This window comes from Microtus oregoni, unplaced genomic scaffold, assembly GCF_018167655.1.
Source record: "Microtus oregoni isolate MIOR12 unplaced genomic scaffold, Mior012 000001F_ref0000356, whole genome shotgun sequence".
Lineage (NCBI taxonomy): Eukaryota > Metazoa > Chordata > Mammalia > Rodentia > Cricetidae > Microtus > Microtus oregoni.
The window spans coordinates 16,563,468-16,576,306 of record NW_024543060.1 but is presented as its reverse complement, the minus strand read 5'-3'; the positions used below and the strand labels follow the sequence as shown (position 1 = coordinate 16,576,306).

The 12,839-nt window shown below is 41.6% G+C and overlaps 1 protein-coding gene across 7 annotated transcripts in view; it reads right to left on the bottom strand.

The window, feature by feature from the left end:
• Window positions 1-12,839, bottom strand: part of Enox1 (ecto-NOX disulfide-thiol exchanger 1) — a 563,193-nt gene that overhangs the window by 20,903 nt on the left and 529,451 nt on the right. For all 7 annotated transcript variants that reach the window (XM_041675367.1, XM_041675356.1, XM_041675382.1 and 4 more), the window contains one exon: window positions 160-262. In XM_041675367.1, the coding sequence (XP_041531301.1) occupies window positions 160-262 (103 nt within the window). The remainder of the gene's footprint in view (window positions 1-159; window positions 263-12,839) is intronic.

Sequence of the window (12,839 nt, the reverse complement as noted above, 5' to 3'; positions counted from 1 at the left end):
CTTGAAATGTGCATTGGGTAATCTTGACATAGTAAGTCTGACCTCCGATTGGGAGGCTCTGCTGTTTCAATTGTCAGCATGGTGTAAGTGAATTACTAACATACTGCCCAAGTTGGTTATCTGATTTTTGTAAATAGATAATAAAAAGAGACTTCTTACCTATCAGCAGGGCCTCCTTCTCAGATTTTAAGCCTTGGCTTCTTTTTTCAGTATTGTTCTCTCGGTCTTGGTTAACCAACGCAACTGTCAACACATTGATTTCCTATAAAGTAGAAACACAAAAGCCACATAAGTGTTTATGTAGATCCCATGCATTTTAATTAAAAAAAAGTTTCTTAAACTCTATGAAACAGACCATCATTTCCTCTTAGAACTGCAGATAAAATATTTTAATTATTTGTTCAATAGGCTCCAAACTGCTCCCACACAACCAAGATAGTCTCTCAGAGTAGTGAATTTGGCATTAAACTATCTTAGATTTTTGTCAATTGAAAAACTTAATAAACAAACCAAACACCTCTATTCACGAAGGCTATGTATTTGACTGTAGCCAAGTTAGTGTGCTTCATTCTAAACACGGCATTTGGGGGGAGGTGTCAAAGCTTGCACAAGACTGGCTGATTAGCCTGAGTGAACACAGACAAACAGGATGGGCTTCAGAGGTGGAGGCAGAGGTGCAGGTGAAGTTTTGAAGTTGAGAAGGAATGGATTCTTACGCACAAGAGGGGAAGGCAGGTGAGGCAAAGTCTGGGGAGAGTTTTTTATTTTTTATTTTAACTTAACAATGGGGAATTCAACATGCATGACATGTTGAGAATAGGCTGTCTGGGATTATTTTTATGATCGTCTAAAAGTTAAAGATAGAGACAGATATTTAACTCCTATCCTCCCAGTATTGATTTATGACTTGAAATAGAAAGCTTTGTAATGGAAATTTAATAGCCTATACATAGCATACGTACAATCACTAGGGAAGCTGAGTCTTTTTGGAAGGAAGCTGCTAACTGAAGGGCGGCTCCCTCCCCTGGAGGGAGATCTGGCATAGTTGAATACACGCACCTTGTTCTCAACCTTGCCACGGGGGAGTGCCAAGGCAATGCAGAGAACATTGTATCCTGAGGTGAGTGGTTGAAGGAGAACGCTGGAAATCCGCAAGGAAGATTCCTGGACCCCCAAATACAATGAGGCATCAGAAGAACAACCTACAGAATGGGGCAAACTGCAGCTTTAACGTTAACTAGGTCCCTGGCTGGGAGGCAGGGGTACTCTGCTTTGTAGGGAAAAGGTAAGTGGTAAGGTGCCAGTCACCCAATCATAAAAGCAGGGGAAGCTTTAGAAATCTTTGGTCCTAAGAAAGGATAAAGAACAGCTTGTGGGCTGTCTGGTTGCCCCAAAGAAGAAACATAGACTCTCCCCATGTCTAGACGCCAAGCAATAGAAAGAGTTATTGCTGGACACCATCTTATCTTAAAAGCTTTGAAACCTGTTTTTTCACAGGGTGTCTGGCAGTCCCTCAAGAATCCGATGGCTTCAGGACCAACAGACTGCGGATTCCTAGGGCAAAGTCCCACAGAACTAGGGGCGGTCTCCTCCTTGGGACTGCAGTTACTAGTGTGGACAGTCCCTGTATCAACCACACTTGTCTCTTCATCCATTTCCTATAGGTATAAATGCCAATGCTCTAGTGGTACCCATAGCTCCTGGGATGGTCTCCTCCACATCATATACCATCAAGAACACAGGTAATAGCACCGTCAGCACAAATGCCATCTGAATACACTTTAGGGGATACAGGAAAGGTACATTCCACAGGTCATGGTCTGGGGACCACAAACACTGATGACAAAGTGCTTGTGTCATCTGCACTTGTTTCTTGGGGCCTACAGAAGATCACCCAAGCTCCACAGCTCCAGAGGAATGGCTACAGTACACACTACAAGCCCAAGAACAACTTGCAATTACACCATGAAGCTGTGGTCACCAGAGCCATGTACCCTACTATCACGGTGCTCATCCCATGGGAAACGGGAGAGGTCTTTCCCATTCAGTAACTCAAAACTGCCAGAGTTGTTTCCTTAGGCCCAGGCACCTCCTGCGTTCATCCTAAAAGGCCCAGAGAAGGTCTCCTTCACATTCTGTAACTCAGGGACTATTTTTCCTACATCCTTGGTGTCACTTGTATGTATTCTTGAATCTAGGACAGTCTTATCTACATTTTGTGTCATCAAGATTGTGGCAGTTGCCATCACAGGCCCCAGTGCCATGAGCGCTACATGCTGTGTTGCCTGAGAACACACACTTTTAGGAACCTCTGTCAACTTCAAAGTCATGAATCACTATCATCTAGACAAGTGAGATTTGACCGGTATTGCCGATATCACCATAGCCAACCAAATCACAAGCAGATTACACTTTTGAGCACACCCATAACAAAGCCAAAAGACCTACCCAAGTGGCACCACACATCCAACGTAAATAAAACAAAATAGTTTTCTAAGCAAACTGCTTTATAAAATTAGAAGAGGCGGTTCTTTCACTAGATGCACAGGCATTGGTATATGGCTATAAGAAACGAAGAAGCAAGACCCCCTCCCTCCAGAAACAATCCCAGTTTCAAGGAAGTCCATGGAAAGAACACAAAAGAATTAGGCAAAGGAAATTTTACAAAGTGACAAGAAGAAATGAGAAAGTAGAAGTTCCAGAAGGAAAAGATTATTGGAAATCTACTTCATGAAGCAATAGCAAAACATATTCTTGAATTTCAACATGGTATAGACATTCGACTCTAAGGAACTCAATGGACCCAATTAGATTTGACAAAAAAAAAAGGCAACCCAAAACAACAACAATAAAATCACTTTATAGACAAGATGGTAAAAGTACAATATAAATAAAGATATCAAAAAAATACCCAGCAAACAAAAAGCTTCCTGTCATATATAAGGAAGTTCCCATTAGATTTACAACAGGTTTCTTAGAAGAAACCTTACAGGTTAGAAAGGATGGATGATATGACCAAAGTCCTAAAAGAAAACAAGAACCTCCGCCAAAAGAAAAAGCCAAACCCTGCCAGTAATCTGTCAGGCAAAATCACAGAATTCATCACTACGAGACCAGTCTAACAAGATATGCTCATGGGAACACTAGAAACAAAAGGACAGTAGCACCTTCATGAGAACACACAGATACATAAAACCCTCTAGAAGAACAGTCATATAAAAGAGAAAGAGAACCCAACATTAACAGGTCAGAAAGGTAAGTCATCAGATGGAAACCCGAAGAATACGCACAACAAGCAGGAAGCAATTAACAAAACAAGAGGGGGAATTTTTAATCATCAACAATGTTGAGTGTAGAGGGATTAAATTCATCAATCGGAAGACACAGACCAGCTAAGTAGATCAAACAATAACAAAACCAGAAGTCAAGATCCAACTATATGCTACCTAAACAGAAATATCTACACAAATTCTCATGCCACTGCTGTAGACTCAACATGAAAGGTTGGAAAAAAAGACATGGCACATAAACAGAAACAAAACCAAAGCAGGATTATGATACTCACACCAGACAAAGAATAGTTTAAATAAAAAGCACAAAGACAGACAAAAATGTCATTAGACATTAGTAAGCAACTCGGCAGAAGACATAACAGTTATAAATATATGCAAGTCCACCACAGGACCACCTAAAAGGATAAATAACAGCCTGCAATACAATAATAGATGGGGGTCTTCAGTATCAAATTTTCTCAATCATCCAGACAGGAAACAAAGAAGTACCATAATTGAGCCATATGACGGAGCCTAAAAGACACGTGAGAACAGTCTACTCACCAATGGCAGACTGCACACTCCTCTGACCAACATGCTGTAAATTCCCCAAGCCAGATCATGTGTTAGGACCACAAATCAAGTCTTCTTAAATTACAAAAAAGGGGCAAAGCCATGGTGCTCCACAGACATGCGTAAAAATAACCTTACAAGGAAGAAAGATTGTCTGGGCTCCTGGTATTGTTGTTTGTGCTGATGGTCACTTGGCCTTGTTGCCCTGGGCCTGTGGTGAAGCAGCAATCATGGAGGGGGTGTGTGATGGAGTGCAGCTGTTCACCGTTTAGAAATAGGAGCGGCGGGCTATGTTTCTGGCACCCGGCCGCCCGCATGGCTAGCTTTATTTGAAATAATTACACGTAAACTGTATTTTTTTGAACATTGTCTGGCCCATTAGTTTTAGCCTCTTATTGGCTAGCTCTTACATATTGATCTAACCCATTTTTAATAATCTGTGTAGCCCATGAGGTGGCTTACTAGGGAAGATCTTAACCTGTGGCTGTGTTGGGTAAGAAAATCATGGCGACTTTGACTTGGCTTCTTTCTCCCAGCATTTGGTTTTGTTTACTCCGCCTATCTCAATTTTTATCCTATTAGAGGGCCAAGCAGTTTTTTTTTATTAATTAACCAATGAAAGCAACAGATAAGATACAAGACCCACCTCCATCATCACCGCATGGGAGAAGGGGCTCTCAAGAGGGGCACAGTAGAATGCAAGTCTTATGAAGAGAGAAAAAGCAAAGGATTTGACTGGGAAGTGGGAGGAAGCACCGGTGACATGGTGGGATACATAACACAGGATGTTTGAAAAGTCATAGGAAGATATTTTATGTTTACTTAAAATACATGTATAATATATACAGATGTATGGATATACATAAATATTATACATAATATAGTGAATGAATTATATCACTTGGGGGTGATAATGCTCCTCTTAATATCAATAGATTACCTAACATCCCCCTCATTTGTTGTTCAGAGGAGTCAAAGAGACTTCTAAATTGATATACTGCCCTTGGTTGTATTTCAGAACTTGAAGATAAGACCATATTTCTGAAGATACCAATACTTTAGACACAGGACTTGAAGGAACTGAGCTAGAGCTAACTCAGAAGCTTCCTCCCTGAAGACTAGCTTTTATAATATCTGAAAGTGCCATGTAAGCTGCCAAGGAAGAAAAATGATCATTAGTTTATTAGTTTTACCCAGCTACTCAGCCTAGGAGCCACAATAAGGACCAGCATAGCAAGGTATTCCAACAGGTGCAACAGTGGCACTTCTATCTTGGTGAAACCAACAGGAGTCTAATTGAACTTAAGGCCTGCTCAATAGGAGGGAAATCATGCCTGTCACTGTAAACCCAGGTAACAACCCTTAGCTGATAAAGCCATAGATCCTAGAGGAGAACATACTACTACCATTATCCTAAACTAGCTAACCCCCAACTGCATTCTGATTATTATCCTTCTATCTGCAGATGAGTGTGTTTCTCATCCCTCATCAAACTTTTTATAGCAGGATGGAAATGATTATGAAACCTACAGCTGGTCAAAATGTAGAGAGCAGGTGATTGTGGGACACCTAGACTTAATCAGTACATCTACAGCACAACCCTTATACCTAAGGCTCAGGGAGCATCACGGAAGAGTGAGAAGGATTCTAAGAGCCAGAGGACCAGAGATCTGCTATGAGATCGTTCTGTTCTTGACAGGGAGGTTGCGCTTACAAAATCATAACAATATGGTAGTCTAAACACCAGTTCACATGCCAGTGAGGATGAGGGAAATCTCACAAGGCCCAAATCCTAGATAAGGAGCTACAGTAACTAATAGTTGTCGAGAGAGGAAGAATCAGTCATCTTTAGGGGTGAGCTCTCTGATAGGTTATCCATTCCCAAGTGATAAGCTCCAAACACATACACCTATGGCAATACTACAGGGATTCTAGATTGTATTCATTATATGTATACCTATATGTAATGATTATAATGAAAGATGATGAGGAATTTGAGAGGAATGGGGGATGTGGGAGGAGCTGGAGGGGGAAAAGGGAGAAGCAGAAATGATGTAAAACATAGTAGCCATGAATGATATACTCAAAAAAGAGTTATGCATTTTGTATCCTTTGTTAAACATAATTAACACTTGCGATGGAAGAGCTTATTATTCCTCTCTGATTATTATGCATTGTATTCTTTTATCAAATCACCGTATTGTGCCCTATAAAGATGTATAAATACTATTAATAGGAAAAAGATGGATCGGAAAGAAAGGTCAGCATATTGAACAAGAGTAAAGGACACTCCTTCTGCTAGATGGTGAGAAACTACAAATTGTTGAGAGCAATCTGAGACTTCAAAGAACACGAATCTCATCTAATGGCCTTCACATATGACAACCTCAGCACGTGCCAAGAAAAACAGAGCTTAATTTAACACATGACTTACTACTTTGTAAAAATCACGAGTGATTAGAAAGTGCCAGGAACGAAGGTTCTCCTGCCAAACTGTGGTTGGTGATATTTGGTGAACGTTTTGGAGGCTCAGTTGAAGATGAAACTTACCTGCTAAAGACAGAATGGCCAAGGCTGAGTAAGAGGAGATTGTGGGCACAGAGTTAGAGGGACCATGGTGACAGGATAAGAGGCAGAGCAAAGACATTGGTGACAAGAAGATACCAAATGAGGCCTGGTTATGCGGATCAAAACAAGACTCCTTCTAGAGCATGTGAGACTGTAAGTTTAACCATAGTGCATGCACATGCATGCCCCACCCCTGCACACAAAGAGGCAGTGGAGAGAGAAAGAGACAGAGAATGAGAGATCCCTTTGTGAACAGGATTTAGGATGGTCTGAGGTTATAATTGGGCCAGTTGTGCATAAAATGTTATTCCTGATAAAAGACGATACCTTTCCTTTTTAAAAGAGGATTTTAAAAATATGTTTGTGTATATGTGCACACTTGGGTGCGGGCACTCCCAAAGGCCAGAAGAGATTGTCAGATCTCCTGGAGCTGGAGTTACAAGCAGCTGAAAGCTCAGATCCTCTGAAAGAGCAGCAAGTGCCCTGAACCACTGAGGTATCTTACCAGCCCAGAAACACTTTAAACTGTGACCTTTAGAACAGAGCCAACCTTAAAGTTTATGTGGGAATGGAACAGTTGACAGAGTAATGGGGATATCAACAGGAATTCCTTGGGGGATGAAATAACACGCACTGTTTTCAGCTCAGGCTTTCTCAATTAGAGCAAAGAAGGACTATGTACATTTGGTCTTTCTGGGTTACCAGGTTCAAGGAGTCTATGGATTTCTGTGCCTGGTATACACGAAGGACAAACAGGGACAGGTACTGGGCTTGCAGGCCTGGGAAGGGAAGATTGCTAAGCAGAACACAGGCTGAGTCTCTATGAACGTTTCCCAAGAGAGGATTAGGAAGAAAAGAGGTAGATGAACATTAACCAGGATGATGGCTGCATCATAAAAGAATATTAGTGATGAACCTCCGAGCTAAGGGGAAAGAATGTCTTTGAGAGAGGGCGATATGTCCATAGCCTGGATAACAACTGAGGACAAATGAAATTACACACAAGAATTTAGCGGACAACAGGCCCACATTAATTGCTAAGACTGAGTGATGTCCTGGGGCCTGTACACAGCTGAGGATCAGTCTGAACAGGGAAGTGGATGGTGGAGGGCAGCCAGCATGTCAGCAGCTGGCAGGGGGCGGTGGTCGCACAGCAGACCACACCACCCACAGGTGTTGCTCAGTACCTGTCCCCATCTCCAGTGCTGGAGTCATGAAGTAGTAGAGTCATTGAATAGGGCCCCAACAAATGCTACAGAGTAACACTGGCTACAACCCAGATAGAGCCACGACTTGTTCTGATAATGCTGTAGGTGTGGTCCGGTGAAGATGAAACATAGGATTGTCCTTCCATGGAAACACATCTTACTATTGGATATGACAGTGGCTATGGGGTGGATCCACCTCCCCATGTAGCAACCATACCCATCCAGAGGACCGGAGCATGCCAGAGAGCTGGGACATGGCAGATTCTTCAGCTTTGGGGTGCTTCTGTTTATCCGAGTCTTTCAGAGGGGAGACAAACTCTGCAGGAAAGTGGGACAGGACCCACCAAGCACACAGACTCTAAGGAGTGCTTGTAGCCTATGATGAATTGTCTGCAGGATCTCCAAAAGTGAATATGAGCATTTTCACCATCGTTACATGCTTTCCTATAACGTCACCCAACACATGGAGGGTATCCCTTCAGCCTCACTACGGGAAGCGTGAGCATCTTTGTGAGGTCAAATGTCTGGTGAAGCCAGGAAGACAGCATCACCTGATCTCAAGTAAACACTGTGAGAACGATTCCTCATAGAGACAAACCTTGATGTTGAAAATTAAAGGTGACCATTCTCAAGGGTATCAGACGACATAAAATTTAAACCTCTCACTGTGAAAATCCTCTTAAGAAGAGACACAGGCTTAAATTAAGCTACAAAGATCTCATTAGCTTTTGGATAAATTAAGGAATATCTACCAAAAGCTCTAACAGAGATGTTAGAAAACAATAAGGTCTATACTGTCTACTTAGGGTAGTCTAACTTATCGAATGCGGGGAAGTCACTCTTTTCAAAATATTGAATTACAAATTATGCATCGTCTGTATTACTAGTATAACTCTCTAGTCAATGTAAAAGGTCTTATCAAACGAGAGATTAATGTCAGAAGCATAAAATGATGGAGGTGCCTTATCTGCTTACTCCACTATATAGATAGTCTTTCCTCAACAGATGTGGCATGGACGATGTGCCGACGAGGCCTTCTAGAAATGATACCCCAGAGCTGGGACGTTTCAGAGCGGAGGTGGAAGCAGATTAGGTGTGGATGGTGGCAGAAGAGTGCAGGAGACTAATGGGGAAATGGACAAGGCTTCAAAAGCAACCGGAGAAAGGAACGGAAGAAAGGCTGTGTACAGCTCGACTGTGCCCCGTGTTACACTAGCGGGGAAATAGAGTATGTTCTCTAGAGTAAGACAAAGGTGTTCTCTCTCTGCTCTTGCTCAACGAAATGAGTTTTTCACTTTCAGCCACTTCAAAAAATTATCACACACACATGCACACGCATGCGCGCGCACACACACATATGCACAGCCTATTCTATATGCTAGGGAATTCTAAGTTTTTAGGGACACTGAACACGAAGTGACACTAAACTTGGGATACAACAAGCAATTATTGCAAAGGTCTATGCAGCAGTCACATTGGTAGATGACACTGGAGAAATAGGTAGATCTTAGCATTGAAGCCTGAGTCAGAGAACTAATTTAAAAGAAAACAAATAGTGAAGGAAGAAGTCAGAGCAGCCCTATATGTGGATGATAAAACCCGATGATTTAAAGACTTGTGAGAATCCACTGGGAAACTCTTAGGTCTGCTAAACAACACACTGAACAAAGCTGCAGGACACAAATCAACAAGCAGAAATCAATAGCTTGTCTATATACTTAGGACAAACATGCTGAGGGGAAAAACAGAAAACAATCCCACTCATAATTGTTTCAAAATCCTCATAGAAATAAACCCAAGGAGGTTTATTCAATGAAAAATGTACAACATTGAAGGAAATAAAAACTGTAGATGACACTAGAAGGCAGAAAGGCCTCCTGTGCTCACCCTGTAAAAGTGAGTGTCCTGCTGATGGCGACCGAGAGGTTCAATCCATTTGTCATTCAAATCCAAGGACACCATTCACATATGAGAGCACAATGTATCCCCCAAAGCCAAAGCAATTTTGAGCAAAACCAACAATGCTTGAGGCTATACTTGGTTTCAAATTCAACTGCACAACCACAGTGTGGTACTGGCACTAAAACAGAGAGATCAATAAAAGAGAATTGATGACCCAGAACTACACTCCCATAAATATTTCCAGCTAATTCTTGACAAAGGTGTCAAAACATACATTGGAGAAAAGACAGCCCCCTTCTCCTGATAGTGCTGCGAAAACTAGATATTTACATTAATAAGAATGACGCTAGATCTATATCTTTCACCCTACACACACACACACACACACACACACACACACACACTCAATTTGGAATGGATGAAATACCTTAATATACGCCCTGAAAATCTGAACTGCTAAAAGGAAACAGACAAAATACCTCAGACATAGGGAGAGTCAAGAATTTTCTGGAAAGTAGTCTAACAACTGAGGATACAATGACCAGAATTAGCATAGGCATGTATAATACCGGGAAGTGCAAGCATAGCAATGGAAAGATTAACAGAGTGAAGAAACAGATTACAGAATGTGATTTGCTGAATGCCATCTAGAATATATGAAAACTAAAAAAATTAAGCCCCGAAGGGGAGAAAACAAATAACACAATCAACAATGAACAAATGAAAAAAACACCAGAAATAAGATACATTAAAAATGCTCAGTATTTTTTGCCATCAAGGAAATGCAAATCAAAGCTACACAAAGATTTTATCTCACCCAAATTATAATGGATAACACTGAAAAAACAAACAAACAAACAAACAAACAAACAAAAACCCACCAACTAGATAAGAAAAGCTTTTACACTGCTAGTGGGAATACAGACTAATGCTGAAACTATAAAAATCAGCATGGAGGTTCCTCAAAACAAAAGAAAACACCACCACCAACACCACCACCACCATCAAAAAACTAAAAATAAAACAAGCATATGATGGAGCTGTACCACACCTCCTAGAGATACACCCGGAGCAATATAAGTCATGGCACTGTAGAGACCTGTTCATCCATGCTCATGGAGACACTGTGCACGGTAGCTAAGTTACAGAACCACTCTAGGTTTCCATCAACAGAGGAAGGGGTCAAATAGTCTGCAGAGCTAGGGTTGTGCCTGTTCTTTCCTTTGTTTTCGTTCCCTTCCATGTATGGCAGTCCAGACAGAGTCTCCAGAACCTAAACTCTTTCCCAGGGGTCTTTCATTTACTTAGTCCACTGGTCTCTGTGTTCTTCTACTCTCTTGCTCCAGCACAACATCCTGCATATGCGTTGCTCACCAGTACCCACGATCTAAGACCCTCTGAAGGAGTCCCCGTCTCCTTCCTGACAGTCACGGTCTCATTCTTCTCATCCTGGTATATTAGACATGAGCGACGATAACCAGCTGCTTCACTTCTATTACATGTAAGGTCCCAGCCTTTGTCCTGGGTTTTTACTTCCTCTTTACTGGCTTTTTTTTTTTTTTTTTTTACTCTGCTGGTCTATCACCTCCATTTTCCTTCTTTGATACTCTAATATTGGTCTTTGCTAAAGTTCAGTCTGCACTTTTTCTTCTCCGTTCCCTCTCATCAAAGCTCTTCTATTTCATCCTCATGGGTTCAGGTGGGAGCAAGCCTAATTCTTTAAGCCTTTGCTGCTCATTATCAACTGACTGCTGGGCTTTGTTCCCTTGAACAGACCACTGCATGGTTCAGATTTAAAATGAGATGTGGCCACCAGGAGGTGGAGGAGCTACCACACACTCAGGCTTGCACCTCGACTCTTTCACTAATAACTTACTGGCACTGAGAAAAATCACTGACCAAGTCTCAGTAACAGGAAGCTACTTGTCTAAAATGTGGGTGCTGGGTATAACTCGTATCTTTATGCTTCATGGAATCTCATCATGTACTTAACGAAACAAAAAAACCTGAAGCCAAGTCCTTCTTAATGTTCTTCTATAAATTTTATAATTCCCGCATCAGCTACCAGTAGCCATTAGTTTCTCAGATAAGGGTAGGATTTCCTGAGCCCTTCCCTCATCCCTGCTGTGACTCTGGCTGGTTTGCTCTTGCTTTTGCACATGTCTTACACAGGTGGTCCCGCTGCTGTGAGCCCATGTGTGCAATTGTGAAACTGTTTTGATACAGACATCAGCTCTCTCTGGCTCTTATAATCTCTCCATCACCTCTTCTGTGATGATCCCTAGGCCTCGGGGTGGGGGAGTGTGATACAGAGGTCCACTTAGAACTGGGCATTCGAGTCCTTTATTATTTATGTGTTGACCAGGTATAGGTTTCTGAATTAATCACCATCTACTGCAAAAAGAAACTTCTGTGATGAAGGTTCAGAGATGACCTAATCTATAACTATATAGATAAGAACTCAAGGGGAGTTGATTATTATATTTATTTAAGAGAACAGTAGTACTGGGATCTCCTCTATGGTTTATGACCTAGCAGGCCATGGGTTCCTGGCCCAGTTAGCAGTGCCAGGCATGGGTTTCATCTTGTGGAGCAGTAAGCAGTTGATTAATCCCATAACATGCGTGCTACTATTACACCAGTGGAGCATATATTGTCAGTTTGGTCATTACGGCAGTTCTCAGTTGGGTAAAACTGTGATCACTCAGAAGCAATGAGAGAACATTCCAGCACTGTGAAAGCTAGCTAGTAGAAATGAAGTTTTCAGGTTGGTAACAGCTTGGTGTTTTTCTGTTTCCTAGGGTTCTTAGAATGTTCTCTTTTCTCTTTGTCCTGCTACTTCTAAGTTAAACACTTTTATACAGAGCGCAAGTCCCATATGTCCCAAAGGAACTTGTTTCTTGCAAACTTTCATTATCTGGAAACCACTTCCAGCCACGGATGCGGCAATTGACCACTTAAACATTTGAGGAGAATTGGCTTCCATCTCCATTTGTTTCTTCAACAGAACTTCTAGTGCAATTGCCATATCTAAGTGAGTGAGCCCACTCGGTTGAGTGGAAGCGGTGGTCTAATTCTGTCACTATGATCTACAAACTGGGTAGCTTCAGGTAGAGCATTGCTTTAAACCTTAGCTTTCTCTTATGCAAAACAAGGACACCACTCTATGCTGATCCCCTAGGGTTGCTGTGGGAACCAAATTGGAAAACTGTATGTCTCTGAGTGCATTGTAATACATCATTATTCACTTTTATTATTTATGGAACTGACAGGATATGGAATATGCATCTAATCTGATTCCATGCAAAAACACACT